This window comes from Bison bison, unplaced genomic scaffold (genome assembly GCF_000754665.1).
Source record: "Bison bison bison isolate TAMUID 2011002044 unplaced genomic scaffold, Bison_UMD1.0 scf7180017864349, whole genome shotgun sequence".
NCBI classification, from domain to species: Eukaryota; Metazoa; Chordata; class Mammalia; order Artiodactyla; family Bovidae; genus Bison; species Bison bison.
This window is the reverse complement of record NW_011494921.1, coordinates 9,496,032-9,513,322: the sequence shown is the minus strand read 5'-3', so window position 1 is coordinate 9,513,322 and position 17,291 is coordinate 9,496,032. Positions and strand designations below refer to the sequence as shown.

At 37.4% G+C, this 17,291-nt stretch overlaps 1 protein-coding gene across 1 annotated transcript in view; it reads left to right on the top strand.

Moving 5' to 3' along the window:
* The window catches only part of DCC (DCC netrin 1 receptor), an 838,683-nt gene that overhangs the window by 572,918 nt on the left and 248,474 nt on the right, over positions 1 to 17,291 (top strand). The window contains exon 13 of the mRNA XM_010854834.1: positions 10,286 to 10,396. Within this exon, the coding sequence (XP_010853136.1) occupies positions 10,286 to 10,396 (111 nt within the window). The remainder of the gene's footprint in view (positions 1 to 10,285; positions 10,397 to 17,291) is intronic.

Sequence of the window (17,291 nt, the reverse complement as noted above, 5' to 3'; positions counted from 1 at the left end):
TTACAGAAAACCAAGTAAGCATTCATCACAGATGAGAAGTAATTCCTTATTTATTCCTTTCTTGATATAGAGTACTCAGTAAATTTCTATCTGAAATCGTAAAACACACACACAATTTAAGCTACTTGCTCAGCCTACAGTATGAGACTTGATAGAAACTTAGTTTTTCCTCGTGAATTTGTGCCTCTTATGCCTATAAAATGGTAATGTGATGGTGAGTGTGCTTCCAAAATAGATCTCCAAAAATCACATGACTTGTTTTATATCTAGACAAAATCTCCTAAATGGAAGTTATGACACTCTGTTGGAAGATTAGGGTTGACACACACATGCCATTGGCACCACCTATGAAATGGATAACTAATGAAAGCTTTCTGCAAGCACAGGGAACTCTCCTCAATGCTCCGCGGTGCCCTGGATGGGAAGCAAGTCCAAAAAGGAAGGGGGTATCTGTATAGTCAATTTACTTTGCTTTTCCATAGAAACTAACACAACGCTGTAAATCAACTCTACTCCAATAGAAACTATTTTAAAAAGAAAAACAAGCACCATGTCATTTAAAAAGCTTAAAGAAAGCCAAGACGGTATGTCTCTTTACCTGATAAAATGATTGGAAGGTAAAATAATTGAAATGAGCCATTTGTTCTCATTGGAATATTTGGTACAACATGCACATAGTTTACTTTAAAAGAAATCACCAAAATTAAAAAATTTTGCTGAAAAAAATTTAGTGTAATTTCTATAGATATAGGAATTTGAAGCCCAGAAACATGCTTAATCATTGATTTTCCTTCTCCAATGAAAAGCATTTAAAGTATACATTTCTTTTTTTAATAAAATAATTCATTAAAATATGCACATTCTAGTAGAAAAACTAACAAATGAATATTCAATTTACAGAACTATAAATGGCCAACAAGCCTAATAAAATGTTTAATCTTATTAGTAAGGAAATGCAAATTAAAAGAAAAATGAGTTAGCATTCTCCTTTGATTAAAGTAATAAAAATAAAAATGAATGATGATATGTTGTTTTGGAAAGCATATGAGAAAGATGAACTTTTGTATACCACTTGTAGTACAGAAAGATTCCAGAATCTTTCCAGAAAGCAATGTGGAGATTTGTGGTATATACAAGTGTGCATGCGTGTGCTGCTAAGTCGCTTCAGTCGTGTCCGACTCTGTGCGACCCCATAGACAGCAGCCCACCAGGCTCCCCTGTCTCTGGGATTCTCCAGGCAAGAACGCTGGAGTGGGTTGCCATTTCCTTCTCCAATGCATGAAAGTGAAAAGTGAAAGTGAAGTCACTCAGTCGTGTCCAACTCTTTGCAACCCCATGGATTGCAACCCACCAGGCCCCTCCGCCCATGGGATATTCCAGGCAAGAGTACTGGAGTGGGTGCCATCGCCTTCTCCAGTGCACGTGTGTATGTATCTGTAAATATATGATTCAGGTTTCCAGCTTCTAGGAGTTTATTCCAATTCTGCAGACATATTTTTTTGCAAAGTTTTAAACTAAAAACATGTTCATTGCATAAGATAAAAAGACCCTAAGTATCTAACTATAGGCAGTTACCTAGAAAATTCAGACACAATCATATCATGAAATGCTGTATATCTATTGCAAATATTGAAATGTAAACATATTAAATTCAATGTTAAATATTTAAAACATATTAAGTGAAAAGCTCAGTTTGATATCAATATTAAGCATGAGTCCATATTTATAAACAAAAAAAAATTCTGAAGAAAATATTTAGAATAATATATTCTAAATACCCAAATATTAATAGTGATTAATATTGTGATAATCACAATAGTGATTAATTGTGTAACAGTGAAATATGTATTTTTAACCATGTATGTAAAATGAAAAGCAAATAAAATATCAAGACTCTAATGTCATAACAGTTGGTTACCAAGATTGAAGATTTCATACCACTGACTGACTCTGTGCTCACTGAACAGCTAAAAAGGGGCTAGTCAAGAAAATAAATTAAGAATAGTAACCATGTGTCCAAAAGACCTTACTGAAATGAATTGTTTAGTGTTTATGTTTTTTTTTTTTTTGTCAAATGGGATTTAACACATTCAGCTCAGTATTATCAAGCCAAGCTTCTGAATCTCTAAATATACAAACATTTAGAATTTTCTCTCAACAAAAAGTAAAATCATTTAAGATCACTGTATAGAATAGCAAGAATTAGACTTTTTCTTATCAAAGATGCTGTAATAGTCCTAGGGGGTCATAACAAATTACCACAACGTGGTGGCCAGAAACAACATAATTTTCTTTTTCAGTTCAGGAGAAAGCAGAAATCCAAAATCAAGGTTTCTGTAGAGGTCATTCCTTCTGGAAGCTCTACGGGAAAATCTGTCTCATGTTTGTCTCCTAACCTCTGGTGGGTGCTGGCAGCCCTTGACATTCCTCAGCTTGGAGATACATCTCTCAGAAATCTGCCTCCGTCTTTGCGTCACTCCCTCTGTGAGTCTGTGTATCCTCCCTTCTTATAAGGATATCTTCACTGGATATTGACTCTGTAGTAATCCAGGATTATTTCATCTCAAGATCTTTAATAAATCTGTTAAGACCACGCTTCCAGGAAAAGCTATATTTGGATGTTCCAAGTATACAGTATTTTACTCATTACAGACTCTTGTTATTACTTTTCCTCTCGAGGACAATCATTTTGAATTGTACCCTCTAGTAAATCTTTATCCAAAAATAATTCAGTCCTACATCTTTACTCATCTAAAACCTATGTGGCAATTAGCACTTCTCATCAGCATAGGGTAACCCATCTTCACTCTGGCTTAATATCATCCCAGTCGAAAGCAAAGCAACAGGATGAATTCGTTAGCTTGTTATTGACATGCCCCTTCCCATCTTTATAGGCCCGTAGGAATCTGGACTCCAAACTTGCAACTTTTATTCATAATGTTCCTTCTTCATTTTAATTGTTATAAAACGAATTTGAGGATGCAAACATCATCTGAACAGTTATCTTTATAACTGTGCTTGATATTTATTGCAGAAAAGTTACATGGTCTTCATTTTTAATTTGAGATAAAGAATAGAAAGACCCAGAGGATAACCTCATATTCTTTAAGTGTTAAAAACAAGTTTTGCAAAGCCTCCGTCTTCCTCTCCTCTGTTCTGTGTCCTGGCCTCAGTCCTGGCTTATGTTGCATTGTGGGAACATAAATTGTGGGAATTGTGGGAATGTCTTTAATGCTAGAAAGCATCAGGGAATCAGGAAGTACTCCACACTGGTAGATTGGCTGCGGTTTTGACTTGTCCCCAGGATATATTTTGTAACCTATGCACTGTGTAGTAAGAGGAAGTAATTGATTTTCTATATAAATCTTCAGCACTTTAAAATGTACAGAATTTGCCCCCATGTTTTCAGTATCTTTAAAATACATGAATAGATTGATTTGGCTGTTAGAAAATTGAAAATGCCCGAGTGCTTCCTTTTGATGATATAAATATTCAGGGGTAGAAACTCAAATATTGGTTTTTACCATGTTCTGTTTGTTAGGTGCTTTTTGTTGTGTGTGCTTTTTACTAGGATAATGGGACATCTGCAGTAACAAAGTAATTCAGAGTTATAACAAGGATTTTAAATCACTGCTATCAATTTTATTGTGGGAACCCAAGTCAACTAAATTTTAAAGTCCTGTTTTTCATTTTTGAGTGCTCTTCAGAGAAGGTTATTTGGAATTGAATATAAGAGTTTTCTCATGCTTCATGGCCAATATAAGAATAAACATAGTGGTAAGCATGCGTTGGTATTTTGTGGACTGAAAAATTGAAACAATAGCACAGCAATTTTGTAACAAGGTTAACATTAGGGAAATAAAGGGAAATTATATTCTTTGAATAATACATCATCTCTTGACCATAAATTCTAAGAAAGTAGAAATAGAACTGGGGAATTAAGAGTTTGAAGGCATTTATTATTGGAGATAGAAACAAGCAGAAGACAATCTACTTTCAGCAATATCTTTTTTTTACAACTAAGAAAAGCATCGTTACTTATATCATTCTTCTAGAATAAAGCTATACTTAGAGGCAGGGCTTTCCAGGTGGCGCTAGCAGTAAAGAACCTGCCTGCTAAAGCAGGAGACAAGAGACTTGGGTCCAGTCCCTTGGTTGGGAAGATCCCCTGGAGGAGGGCATTGCAACCCACCCTGGTATTCTTGCCTGGAGAATGACAGAGGAGTCTGGCGGGCTACGGTCCATAGGGTCTCAAAGAGTCAGAAAAGACTGAAGCGACTTAGCACTGCACACATACTTAGAAGCAGAAGCAGCTAGGAGGCTGTGTACACGTGTGTGCGTGTGCATGCACACACACACACCACCCACCCATCCAACCCAGGTCAAGGCACTCCTGTGTTCTGCTGCAGAAGCCCATGGGCACATGCAGTAAGTCATGTTCCTTAATGCCTTCCTGAAACAAGAAAGCAAGTTTGTTTTTTGTTTTTTATTTTTATTTTTTTACTTTCCTGCTACCTTGCTAAAGTCTGTGGGGATGCACAGCCCGCACAGGTATGCATACCCCTTGGCCACTTGGCCTTGGCAGGTAATGGGGCTTGAATTCCAAGAGACCATAATAATTGGAAAAGATAGTTCTAAATAGACCACCACCCCCAGTGCACTACACACAGAGCAGACTGATACACAGCCCCAGTCCTCCTGTGAAAAAGGCCTGTTTACTTAGATAGGGCTTCCTAGGTGGTGCTGGTGGGAGAATCAGCCTGCCAATGCAGAAGACACAAGAGACACGAGTTAGATCTATAGAGACTGAGACTGAACTCTAGGTCCCTGACAAACAGAACAGAAAACACACAATTCATCTCATCCAAAGCCCTTGTTTTATTGAGGTAATGGAGGCTTGATGAGTGACATTGCTAAGATCCACTATTAGCTAAAGGTATAGATCCCAACTAGATCACAGATGCTCTAATTCCTAGCTATGTGCTCCTTGAACTATCCAGTGTTATCATCTTTAGCTCACTTTATTGTGAGTGAATCTGGCTGTTGTATGAATCTGTAAATGATCATTAATATTAAAAACAGCTTTAACATTTATAATAGTCATAACAGCAATAGCAAATTTGACAACTGCTCCTATGCTGAAAACAATATGAAGGTTCCTCAAAAAAATTAAAAGCAAATCTGCAGTGAACCACTAATCCCACTTCTGAATACATATCCAGAACTGAAGTCAGGATCTCAAAGACATAGCTGCCCTCTCATATTCATTACAACAGTAGGTCACACAACCCAAATTTCCACTGACAAATGAGCAAAGAAACTGTGGTATATACATACAGTGGAATATTATTCAGCTTTATCACAGAAAAGAAAAAAATACCCTGCCTTTTACAACAAAATGGATGGGCTGGAGATGCAGTGCTAAGTGAAATGTCAGTCCCAGAAGGGTAAATACCACATGATTCCACATATATGAAGTATCTAAAATTCAAAGTCATGGAAACAAAACAGAATGGTGGTTGCCAGGGGAGAGGGGGAGGGGAAAATGGAGAGTCGTTCAATGGGTATAAAATTAAGGTTTTGCAATACAAATGAGTTTCAGAGATCTACCGTATGACATAGCACCCATAGTTAACAATACTGTGTTGTGCACTTAAAAACTTGTTTAGAAGGCATCTCATGCCAAGTGTTCTTACCACTAAAAAAAGAGCAAAGGGAAAAAGGGGGTCTTTTGGAAGTGATATATAGGTTTATTACCTTATTTCTAGTGGTGGTATCATAGTTTATGCTTAGGTCTAAATTCATTAAAATGTATACATTAACTATGCACAGCAATTGGTATATTAAGTATACCTCAGTATACCTAAAAAAAATCCATGATAAGAAAATAAAGCTTTGTCTGTTTTAAAATGTAACCTTTGTAATAATTTTTTATTCATAGACTCCATTTTATTGATGAGAAATCTTAGGCAAAGAAAGATGGCTAGTAAGTTTTTTAGGTCATGCAGTTAGTAAGTGGCAAAGCAAAAATTTGAATCTAATTCTGCCTAAACTGAACACCTGTATTCTTAACTCTTAAGCTATCAGTAATATGTTATTGACCATAGGCAATGACTATGCGGTTGTGTGAGTATGTAAAGGAACAGTGAAATAACTCAGAGATGGAAAGAGATATATATTGAATAATAAAAATCGAAAATTATCTTGGCGGCTAAAGGAATTAAGTAACTTTAGAAGAGATTAAGTCAAAACTCCCCTGCCTATTTAGGTTTAAAATCCTAGTTAATACTTTCATTAGTCCAACTCTGAAAACACATCTCAGATAACAACTTCGAGAAATATACACAGAAAATAGCTTTTGCTTACAGATTGGTTTCCTTCTATCCCGTCTCCAGTGAATGAATGAATGAATGAATCCATCTATCCATCCATCACTGGAGTGTTTCAAATGAGAAAATAATTTGCAAATATTAGGTATCTTTATGTCTATCAAATGTCTAATTTTATAAATTATTTGTGAAAGCAGTTTTGCCATTTGATTCTCAAAAGAACACCCTAAGATAGAAATGCAGGTATTATTACCTAATAACTATATATGAGAAAGTGAGATTAAAGGAGACCCGGGTTCAGTCCCTGTGTTGGGAAGATCTCCTGCAGAAGGAAATGGCAACCCACTCCAGTATTCTTGCCTGGAGAATTCCATGAACAGAGGAGCCTGGCAAGCTACAGTCCATGGGATCTCAAAAGAGTCAGACACAACTGAGCAACTAACATGAATACACATAGCCCATCTAAAACTCGTCTGGCCAAGTACCCCTCACAACAAAGAAGCAGGAACTTTTGCAGGCTAGAATTCAGGGGAGTGTCCAGACTGACTCTGAAAAGCACACATTTCTGGTTTTGCCTATCGCTGCGTACTTCACTTACCTAATCTAGAAGAGAGTCACAGGTTTAATTCTGCTGATAAAGATCTGGTACTGAAGGCACTGAATTTAGATCAGAAGACTTGGGTAAAGATATCTTGAAAGTGGAATTTAACTTCTTTTTAACCCCACTGTGTAAAACTCAAAATTATCTGTAGGTAAAACCACAGTAAAGCAGATTCAATGTAATCTAAAGAATAATTTTATTTAACCAGCAAAACTGTTGGAGTGGATTCCCTCCCTTGGTGAATTTCTTATTCCAGAAATATACTTGCTTTATTTATAGGATCACTTGGTTGGATGAACAGCATTAGATGGGCTGTTTCACTAAGCATTACAATCTCTTTTAATAATGGAATGTTGTATATATCTTTAAATGTTTTCTTATACTAAAATTTCTAGGTGTTATTAGTGAGATTCCACAGCAATATTCTAGAAGAAAATGCAAAATTGTAAAAAGTTAAGCTAAAATATAGTATTACAAGAAAAGTTGGCAGGATTTTTAGGATCATCTGGGTACTACTCTGTACAGAGGGTTAAAACGTCACTACTGATATCATAGAAAGATATGAAAAGCTACTTTACTGTGTTTGGTTAGAAAATATATTCTGATAAGTAACTGGGTGGGGTGGGGGGTGCCAGGTGAGGCTCCATTGGGGAAACAATGGATGGTCCCTTAACTGCCTTTTAATAGTTACTTCAAATTATTATTCAGGCTATTAGTCAGCTTTCATTTTACTCAAAACTGAGTTAATGATACTGATAGAGCCTAAACTCAAAATATGTAACTTGAATTTTAGCAAAATTATAAAGAGAAATTTGTGTATCTGCTTTATAGTAAGATATTTTAGTTGTGTCCAACTCTTTGCGACCCCACAGATGGTAGCCTACCAGGCTCTGCCATCCATGGGATTTTCCAGGCAAGAATACTGGAGGGGGCTGCCATTTCCTTCTCCAGCAGACCTTCCCAAACCAGGGATCAAACCCAAGTCTCCTGCATTGCAGACAGACGCTTTATCGTCTGAGCCACCAGGGAAGCCCTTTCTATATTTTAGTTAAGTTATGTTAAAATCAGTAAAGTCTGCATGAAACGCATCACTTGTTATAAAGTCAAATGAATGGGACAGAGTATAGGGCATTCAGAAGGATTTCCATTTATGTGTCAAAATATTGCATGTAAGAAGTTGACATGTTCGTCAAGGTGTGTTGACCAGAGAAACAGGATCAGTGGAGATATATACTAAGAGATTTGTTGCAAGGAATTGACTTAATTGATCGTGATGGTTGGCTGGACAATTCCAAAATTGTCAGAGCAGGCCATCAGGAGAAGCAGCTGGAACTCTCAAGCTGAAGCTGGAACTCTCAAGCTGAAGCTGCTCCCTACAGTGAAATTTCTTTTTCAGAGAAGCCTCAGTCTGTTCTTAAGATCCTTCACCTGATTAAATCTGGCTCACCAAATTATCTAGGATAATATCCCTTATATAAAATCAATGGACTATGGACTTTAGTCATATCTACAAAAATACCTTCCCAGCAACAATAAGTGTTTGATTGAGGGGACTTTAGTCTTACTCCAGTTTACATATAAAACTAACCATCAAAGATGGTATTCCACATCAGTCATTGGAGATAGTGTTGACATAATTGTCCATCCATTTCAAAGAAAAATGAAGTCAAATTTCTTCTTAATACAAAAGAGTATATTCTTGATGAAATTAAACTGTTTCAGGTGAGACAACCGTGAAACTCATGAGCTTCAATGATTAGGTAAACAGTACTTCCCCAAATTCTCTTCGTATGAGCTTTCTGATTTCCCAGACAGCTCTGTACTCCTTCTGCCTCAGGAATCAACAGCAGTACCCAGGAAAGGGTGCAAAACGTTAACGAATATCAGATTGATGCCATGCTAATTAAGGGACAGGTCAGGGGGAGCACAAGCCAGCTAAAGAAGCTTTTATGTTTAAAAGCATCCATTCACCGCCTTGCTGATGGTGTTGGGTATTGTATTATAACCTAGTATCTCCTTAGTGCTAAGACTTGCTCTAATAAACCTTCCAACAGTTGTTTCTGTTTGTGCCTTCCGTGAGTCAGGCATCGTGGTGACTCTATGGATGTAAACTGAAGCACTCACAGTAAGAGAAACAACAGTACCAACACTATTCTCAACCCATGCCTTCCAATGTGTTTTATAAAATTAGACGTATCTTAAGTGGCCAGTATTATATGTGGGTGAGTTTATCAAATTGCCTTCTCTAAAAGCCCTAGTTACTGAAGATGACTGCCTTCAACTGTACCAAATTCATTCTAACCATGGCTTAAAAGCCATCTATTAGTAGCAAGTTAGAATTCTTCTCAGTACCAAGAATTATTCATCCTTCTGTACAAAAATAAACAAATACATAATTTTGTATTTAATAGAAGCATCATTTCTCTAAGAGGCTATTTTATTTATGATTTTTCCTTGGCTCCAAATGTTTGTGCCATTTCAAATGAATGGGGGAAAAAGAGAGATGATATTTTAATTGTTATCAGTGCTGTTCAACTCCTTAAGGTTTAAGAGCTTGTTGGTTTACACCGAGTCCTCAGTGTCTCAGAAAAGTCATATGGTCTTCTGAGAGGCATTATTTGTTTTATAAACATGTGTCACATTGATGAGCTATGTTGAAACTCAGATAAAAGGAAAGTTATTCACATTACAAATTTATACATGTCACACTCGGCCATGATGCACAAGGCTTCTCTTATTACCTGTACTCTCTGTGTACCGGAAAATCAGCTCATAGGTCATCACTGAGTACTGCAATCCGTGTCCAAGTTATCACAGAGACAGATTTTCTTCATGCTATAGTATGGAACCTAATGCAAAACAAATATGCCTTGAGATGTTTTCGAGAGATGAAAACCTAGTATTTTCAGCTGAAGTACAGTGGCTTTGGAGTTCTCTTTCTTTGCCCAAAGGAATCACTGACCTTGAATGAATGATGGAGCATAAATTTTTAGATTGACTGTTCTTGATTTATAGGCAGGCTTCTTCTGGACTGTGAGGAAAAATGATCCTTGCTATTTTTGATTATTTCTTCATCGTTCATATTTTATATTCTGCATCTGCCCTGAGGCTATTTTCAAGGAAACATTTTTGTAAACTGGGAAAAATAAATGAGAATATATGAAAAATAATTTGATTTCTTGCTGTAATCTTCCAACCCTTTTGGCCAAAATAACAGTAATTACCACAACAATCACACAAAATGTAAAGCATGTTTAGTATTGTTGAAATTTTGCTAAAACTTTTAAAACCCATGAAAAATACTTGTTATTCAGTAACTTATTTTTTTTTCCTTCTGTGGAAAATTCTTTCACAGGACTGGAGAAAGGAAGTCAGTACAGTTTTCAGGTGTCAGCCATGACAGTCAATGGCACTGGCCCACCTTCCAACTGGTTCACAGCAGAGACTCCAGAGAATGATCTTGATGGTAAGACCTTTCCCCATCACTGTCACTCTGATATCTGTCTTCTTTGTTACTTCAGCTTCAAAGAATACCTCTAAAAATTTGATGAACTTCCACGTTAGGGATGTTTCTTTTTCCTGTATCTTTAGATGCAAAACAAAACAAATCAAAAAACCCTGAATGGATATAGAGTCTTCAGCAATGCCATATAAATTATTTATTTATTTTTATTTTTTTTTATGTTTTTTATTTTATTTTTAAACTTTACAATATTGTATTGGTTTTGCCAAATATTGAAATGAATCCGCCACAGGTATACATGTGTTCCCCATCCTGAACCCTCCTCCCTCCTCCCTCCCCATACCATCCCTCTGGGTTGTCCCAGTGCACCAGCCCCAAGCATCCAGTATCGTGCATCTAACCTGGACTGGCGACTCGTTTCATACATGATATTATACATGTTTCAATGCCATTCTCCCAAATCTTCCCACCCTCTCCCTCTCCCACAGAGTCCAAAAGACTGTTCTATACATCAGTGTCTCTTTTGCTGTCTCGTATGCAGGGTTATTGTTACCCTCTTTCTAAATTCCATATATATGTGTTAGTATACTGTATTGGTGTTTTTCTTTGTGGCTTACTTCACTCTGTATAATAGGCTCCAGTTTCATCCATCTCATTAGAACTCATTCAAATGAATCCTTTTTAATGGCTGAGTAATACCCCATTGTGTATACGTACCATAGCTTTCTTATCCATTCATCTGCTGATGGACATCTAGGTTGCTTCCATGTCCTGGCTATTATAAACAGTGCTGCAATGAACATTGGGGTACACGTGTCTCTTTCCCTTCTGGTTTCCTCAGTGTGTATGCCTAGCAGTGGGATTGCTGGGTCATAAGGCAGTTCTATTTCCAGTTTTTTAAGGAATCTCCACACTGTTCTCCATAGTGGCTGTACTAGTTTGCATTCCCACCGACAGTGTAAGAGGGTTCCCTTTTCTCCACACCCTCTCCAGCATTTATTGCTTGTAGACTTTTGGATTGCAGCCATTCTGACTGGCGTGAAATGGTACCTCATAGTGATTTTGATTTTCATTTCTCTGATAATGAGTGATGTTGAGCATCTTTTCATGTGTTTGTTAGCCATCTGTATGTCTTCTTTGGAGAAATGTCTATTTAGTTCTTTGGCACATTTTTTAGTCTTCATAGCAAATCACTTTTTTTTCAAAAAATTTGATATGACCTTTATTCTATTTATTTTATTTGAAGTAATGGATCTTAACCATGTTCTTCAGAGTAATGCCTGCAATTTCCGATAATAAGCATAAAATGTAATTATTTTACATAGCTTCTCTGGCTCTTTTATGACACTTCTGCAAATAGCAATATGTATTTTTGACTAGCTTATGATATGATCATTAATGTTTGGCACTTTTTTTACATAAAGGATAGTCTGCCCTATTTTCTTAATTGGTAGTTATCTGAAATACTTGTGGATGAGATATTGAGGTTCATATAAAATCACATATCAGTGTGTTCAATATAACAAAATCTTCAAAATTATCAGATGAGAAGTACTTCTTGAAATAAAAAGTATCATGACTAAATATGAGAATAAAATTCAAGAGAAAGGGGTAATGGAAGCAATGGAAATATAAATAATAGAATAAACAAAAATACAAATAATAAAGTAGAAATATATTCTAGAGAATTACAGATACATGAAGTAGAAATTTATAAAAATTGAAAGATACTTGAAAAAGAAGGAAGTTGAAATCAGTAGACTTAAAACTAGATGATCCAAACTGGGACCAAGAAAAAAGTGGCTAAAAGAATAAACACATGTGTACTGAGAATATGATGGCTACCTAACTAATTGAAAATGGAATTCACGTACTTCTTCAGTGACAGACCTGAAAATACTCAAGAGCCTGGAAATTGACAATTCTATCTCTCTCTTTTCCTCTCATTTTTCTCTCTCCCTCTCTCCTCTCCATCACCATTTCTCAAATCTGTTCTCCCTTTCTCTTCCTTAGGCTCCTTCTTTCAATTTTCTTCCTCTGTGATCTTTCCTGTCTTCCCTTTGTAAATAACTCACTGCCATTCAATTGTTTTAGTATAGTCACAGTCTTGGTTTTACAACAAGATTATGCAGTAAAACAACCAACAAATACTATTTCCACAATACTGATAATCACTGCTATGTAATAGCACATCAATTCAAAGAATATTTATAGAAAGTTTTCCTAACATCAGACATTATACTGAGCTCTGAGGATATAATAATAAATAAGAAAGATATGATTATTTTCCTTGTATAGCTTAGAAAGCAGAGAAGGTGATGGCACCCCACTCCAGTGCTCTTGCCTGGAAAATCTCATGGGTGGAGGAGCCTGGTAGGCAGCAATCCATGGGGTTGCAAAGAGTTGGACACGACTGAGCGACTTCACTTTCACTTTTCACTTTCATGCACTGGAGAAGGAAATGGCAGCCCACTCCAGTGTTCTTGCCTGGAGAATCCCAGGGACGGTGGAGCCTGGTGGGCTCCCATCTATAGGGTCGCACAGAGTCAGACACGACTGAAGCAACTTAACAGCAGCAGCAGCAGCAGCTTAGAAAGAAACATTCTAAATGAAGTCATAGGGAATCGTCATTGTTATAGTACAAATCTGGTTGAATATTGGCAGTATCCTATAGTTCAACTTAGGATGGATGGCTAAATAGAACCATAGATAGGCAAACAGATGGATATAGAGAAGATTTGTGCTTAAAATTGAGACCTGATGCATCAACAAGAATTATCACTGCAAAGCATACATTAAAAACTGAGGAGAAGGCAAAGTGAATGCAAGTTTGACGTCAACATAGGTCATAGTACTGCTATTAGGGTCTGAAATAAAGACCATCAAGGCTGAAACACAGAGATGGCACACAATTACTTTTGCAAGAAAGGCAGATTCTGTTTGGCAAGACCAAAATAAGAATTTGAACTTTATCCTAAGAATATCATTAAAGCTATAACCTGCTTTATCCTAAGCAAGCCATGAAATAATTTTTTAAAACTACTGACAATTATGTTTGCATTTTGAAGAAAATACCCTGTTTAAAACCCAAAAAGTGTATTAGAAGTAGACCCTGATTCTGGGAAAGATTGAAGGCTGGAGGAAAAGGGGACGACAGAGGATGAGATGGTTGGATGGCATCACCGACTCGATGGACTTGAGTTTGAGCAAGCTCCAGGAGTTGGTATTGGACAGGGAGGCCTGGCGTGCTGCAGTTCATGGGGTCGCAAAGAGTCGGACACGACTGAGTAACTGAACTGATACATGGGCCAATTCAGGACTACCTTACAATAAAGTACATTGAGCCTTAGAAAATAAATATTATTTAACTTGTCTTAGATAAATCAAGAAGTCACAGAGCTACATCAAGTCACACTGCGCAGAGTGTATACCCTTCAGTAATGGATTAGGGAAGTTTAAATCATGTGTTCATTCTTTCAACATATATTTCTTCTTGAAAGTTTCTCTATACCAGGCATTATTTTAGGTTCTAGGGGCAAAACAATAAACAAAGTCACTATTCTCAAAGAGTATAAATTTTATCAAGGTAGAAATGGTAGTGACAAATGATGTGAAAAAAAGGAAGTATGGCAGAAGGTATAGCAAATGATGAGGGAGTACTCTTTTATGTAGGGATTTGAGAAGATCTCGCACATTAGGAAAACGTGAGCACAGATCTTGAGAAAGTGAGGGAGACGGCCATACAAATAGTTCAGACAAGAGCCCCTGGTGCAGAAGGAATAGCAAGAATAGACATCCAGAGACTGGAGCCCCGTTGGTGTCTGAAGTATGACAAGGAGGTCAGGAGAGCTGGGCCCAAAGTCACGAGAACATGATTGGTCTCATGTAAACAATACAAGATGGTTAGGATGTGCTATAGGAATAGTTCCTTTCTCTATTTTACTTGAGAAATTACTTTTAACCTTTATATATTGTGTTTTATGCTCTCTTCTCTCCATTGTAGTATATATTGTTATCTTTATTTTTAAAGAGTAAGTTAAGCTAAGAAAATTAAGCTCACTTGATCTCACTCTGCTGTTAACGATGGAGCTGATACTCAAGACCAGGTTGGGTGAGTCAGTGTCCAGTCCAGTTTATCAAAGATAAGTGTCCATGAATCCTGTAGAACTGACCCAGTGATGGTAAAAATAGTGATTCAAGGCAAAAGATTCTAAGAAATGAGGTCATATCATTTACCCAAACTTAAGGGACTATGTCTCTTACTGGAAGGAGTGAAAATAAATGAAGTGGAGGTGCTGAAATTCCCATAAAATACCCGGGAGGAATGGGATGCTCCGCTGACTTGCGTGCTCCTACTCCTTGCTCTGAATGACTCACACTGTAAGCAGAACCAAATGTAAACTCGCAGCTCCTGGAATGGCACAAGACTCCCACTTAACTACATTCTCTTCATATCCCTTGGATCTAAGTAGACTCCATCTCATACACATCTTTTTTTTTTTTTTTTTTTTATTGAATTTCGTTTTTGCCTGTGCTGCGTCTTCGTTGCCCTGTGAGGGCTTTCTCTAGCTGCGGTGAGCAGGCTTCTCCTTGCAGTGGCCTCTCTCGTTGAGCAGCACGGGCTCTGGAGTACACAGGCTTCGGTAGCTGCATCGCGTGGGCTCAGTAGTTGTGGCACGTGGGCCTAGTTGCCCTGCAGCATGTGGGATCGTCCCGGGCCAAGGATCAACCTGGTGTCCCCTGCATTGCAGGGAGAATTCTTAAGCACTGCACTACGAGGGAAGCCAGTGTCATACATCTGTGCTAATCAAGGGCCTCTGTGTGAGCTCATGCATGGAGTCTTAATAAATGCTGTTTCTTTGGATGTTTGAACTGTACCATGTTTTTAGCTTAATAGTATCTCTCTTCTGCATGCAGCATTTCTCCCTATGTTTCTCCTTATTTGAGTACTGATTCAGTACCTATGGTGTGCCAAGTAATGGGCAGTACAAATGTGAAAAACAGGAATAACTCTTTTGAGGCATTAACAATGGCTGCAGTGATTGAGCAGGCTTCATAAGAACAAGGAGTACTTAAAGTAGAAACTTCAGGGAAAGGGGACTGACAGCTAGGATTATAGAGAAGGGTGTGTAGGACAGAATAGTAAACATTCTTCAAAAAGTATGGCTTAAGAAAAAGCACATCTATCATTATTAGCTCAGAATTCGTCCTCACTCCTACTCCTTTACCAACCAATTATCTTAACACATTTCAACACATTTCATCTGTTGCCTCTTCACTCATTCTTTCACATCTTCATTGGGTTAAAATTGTTTAGACCTTTGGATTAAAATTGTTTAAACAGTTACCGTGAACCATAAGAACTGGCCATGAACATTAGCAATCTGATAAAATGTAAATACAAATTAATAGAAGAAAGCTAGTGGAGTCCATACTTCTTGTACATAATGCTGTTATAGTTTATGATTTGAGATAATTAGGGTTTCCCATGTGGAGCAGTGGTAAAGAATCTGCCTGCAATGGGGAGATGTGGGTTCAATTCCTGGACCGGGAAGATCCCCTGGAGAAGGAAGTAGCAAACCACTCCAGTATGCTTGCTTGGACAATTCCACGGGCTGAGGAGTCTGGTAAGCTACAGTCCATTAGGTTGCAAAGAGTTGGACACAATGGAGTGACTGCATATGCATGCACCTGCTCTATACTCCTTGAGAATTATTAGCCTTTAAAACAGAGTGGAGACTAATAGGGCATTTAACTGTAGAAGTCTGGGCCAGGTGTGTTCCATTTGCTTTGTAAAGCGCTGGTTTCACTTGCTGCACTGAAAGACCACACATTTGATCCTGAGGCTGTCTCAGCTTCTTGACCCATGATCTCTTTTCACTGAGCTACCCCCTGAAGCTGAATCTGATTCCTCTTCCTTCCTCTGGTTTTTCTTCATTTGACTGCATCATTCAAATATTAAAAATGTAACCTTGGATAATAATTAAGATTTGGATAAATGGACAAGCCCAGAAGTGGTCGCTAGTAGCCCCAAAAGAATATGCAGCCTGATGGCTTTCTCTCTATCTGAAAATATAGAAATAGCACAGAATATGGAATCTATACAGAATCTATAGAATAAACATATACATATATTTAAGCTAGGGGGGTTTCTTTAAATATTCATCTGAGATTTTAACTTATTCAAGTAAATGTTTAATTTATAAATTGAGATTTAGATGACTTTTATCAAAGTTTTCAAGGCTAAGCTTTCTGAAGTCAGATTTCCATATAGAATGGCTTTGATTTCCTTTAAGCTTTTGGATAAGGAGCAAGCAATCTTTGTGAAAACCACTTGAAATGAGAGGTATTCTTTGCTGTAACCAGAGAATCTGCGCTGGGAGGGAGGCCCAGTGCTGGACCTGCTAAGCGTACGTTACTGGAGAGCTGTCTCTCCTTGCTTTCGAGTCTCCTTGTGAACTCCAAGCTGTGATTTATTCATTAGGGTGATAACTTTAAGCCTTGCACGTCAGTTCAACAGAAGCAGTGATGCATATAGATAGCTGAAAGCAGTGAAAGCCATTCCCTCTCTTTCTATGACTTCTGTAGTTTCTCTTGCCTTCTCTGTTTGGCTTAAGCAGTGTGAAGATCAACAGTAATATGTGTTAAGCAACATAAGCAAATTCCGCTTCCTGGATTCTTACATAAGGAAATTATCTGAGGGTGATGGAAGGGTGGTCTGGTGGGAAGCACTGGGCAAAATATATTTAGTGAGGCATTATTTACGATATTCAAATTTAAAAATGACTTTGATATCATGCAATTAAGAATGTGTGTAAACTGTGTAATGATTATCCAATATAATCTGGCTAGTAAAATAATATGCTTAAATTAAAAAAAAAAAGCAGTAATTTGGAGA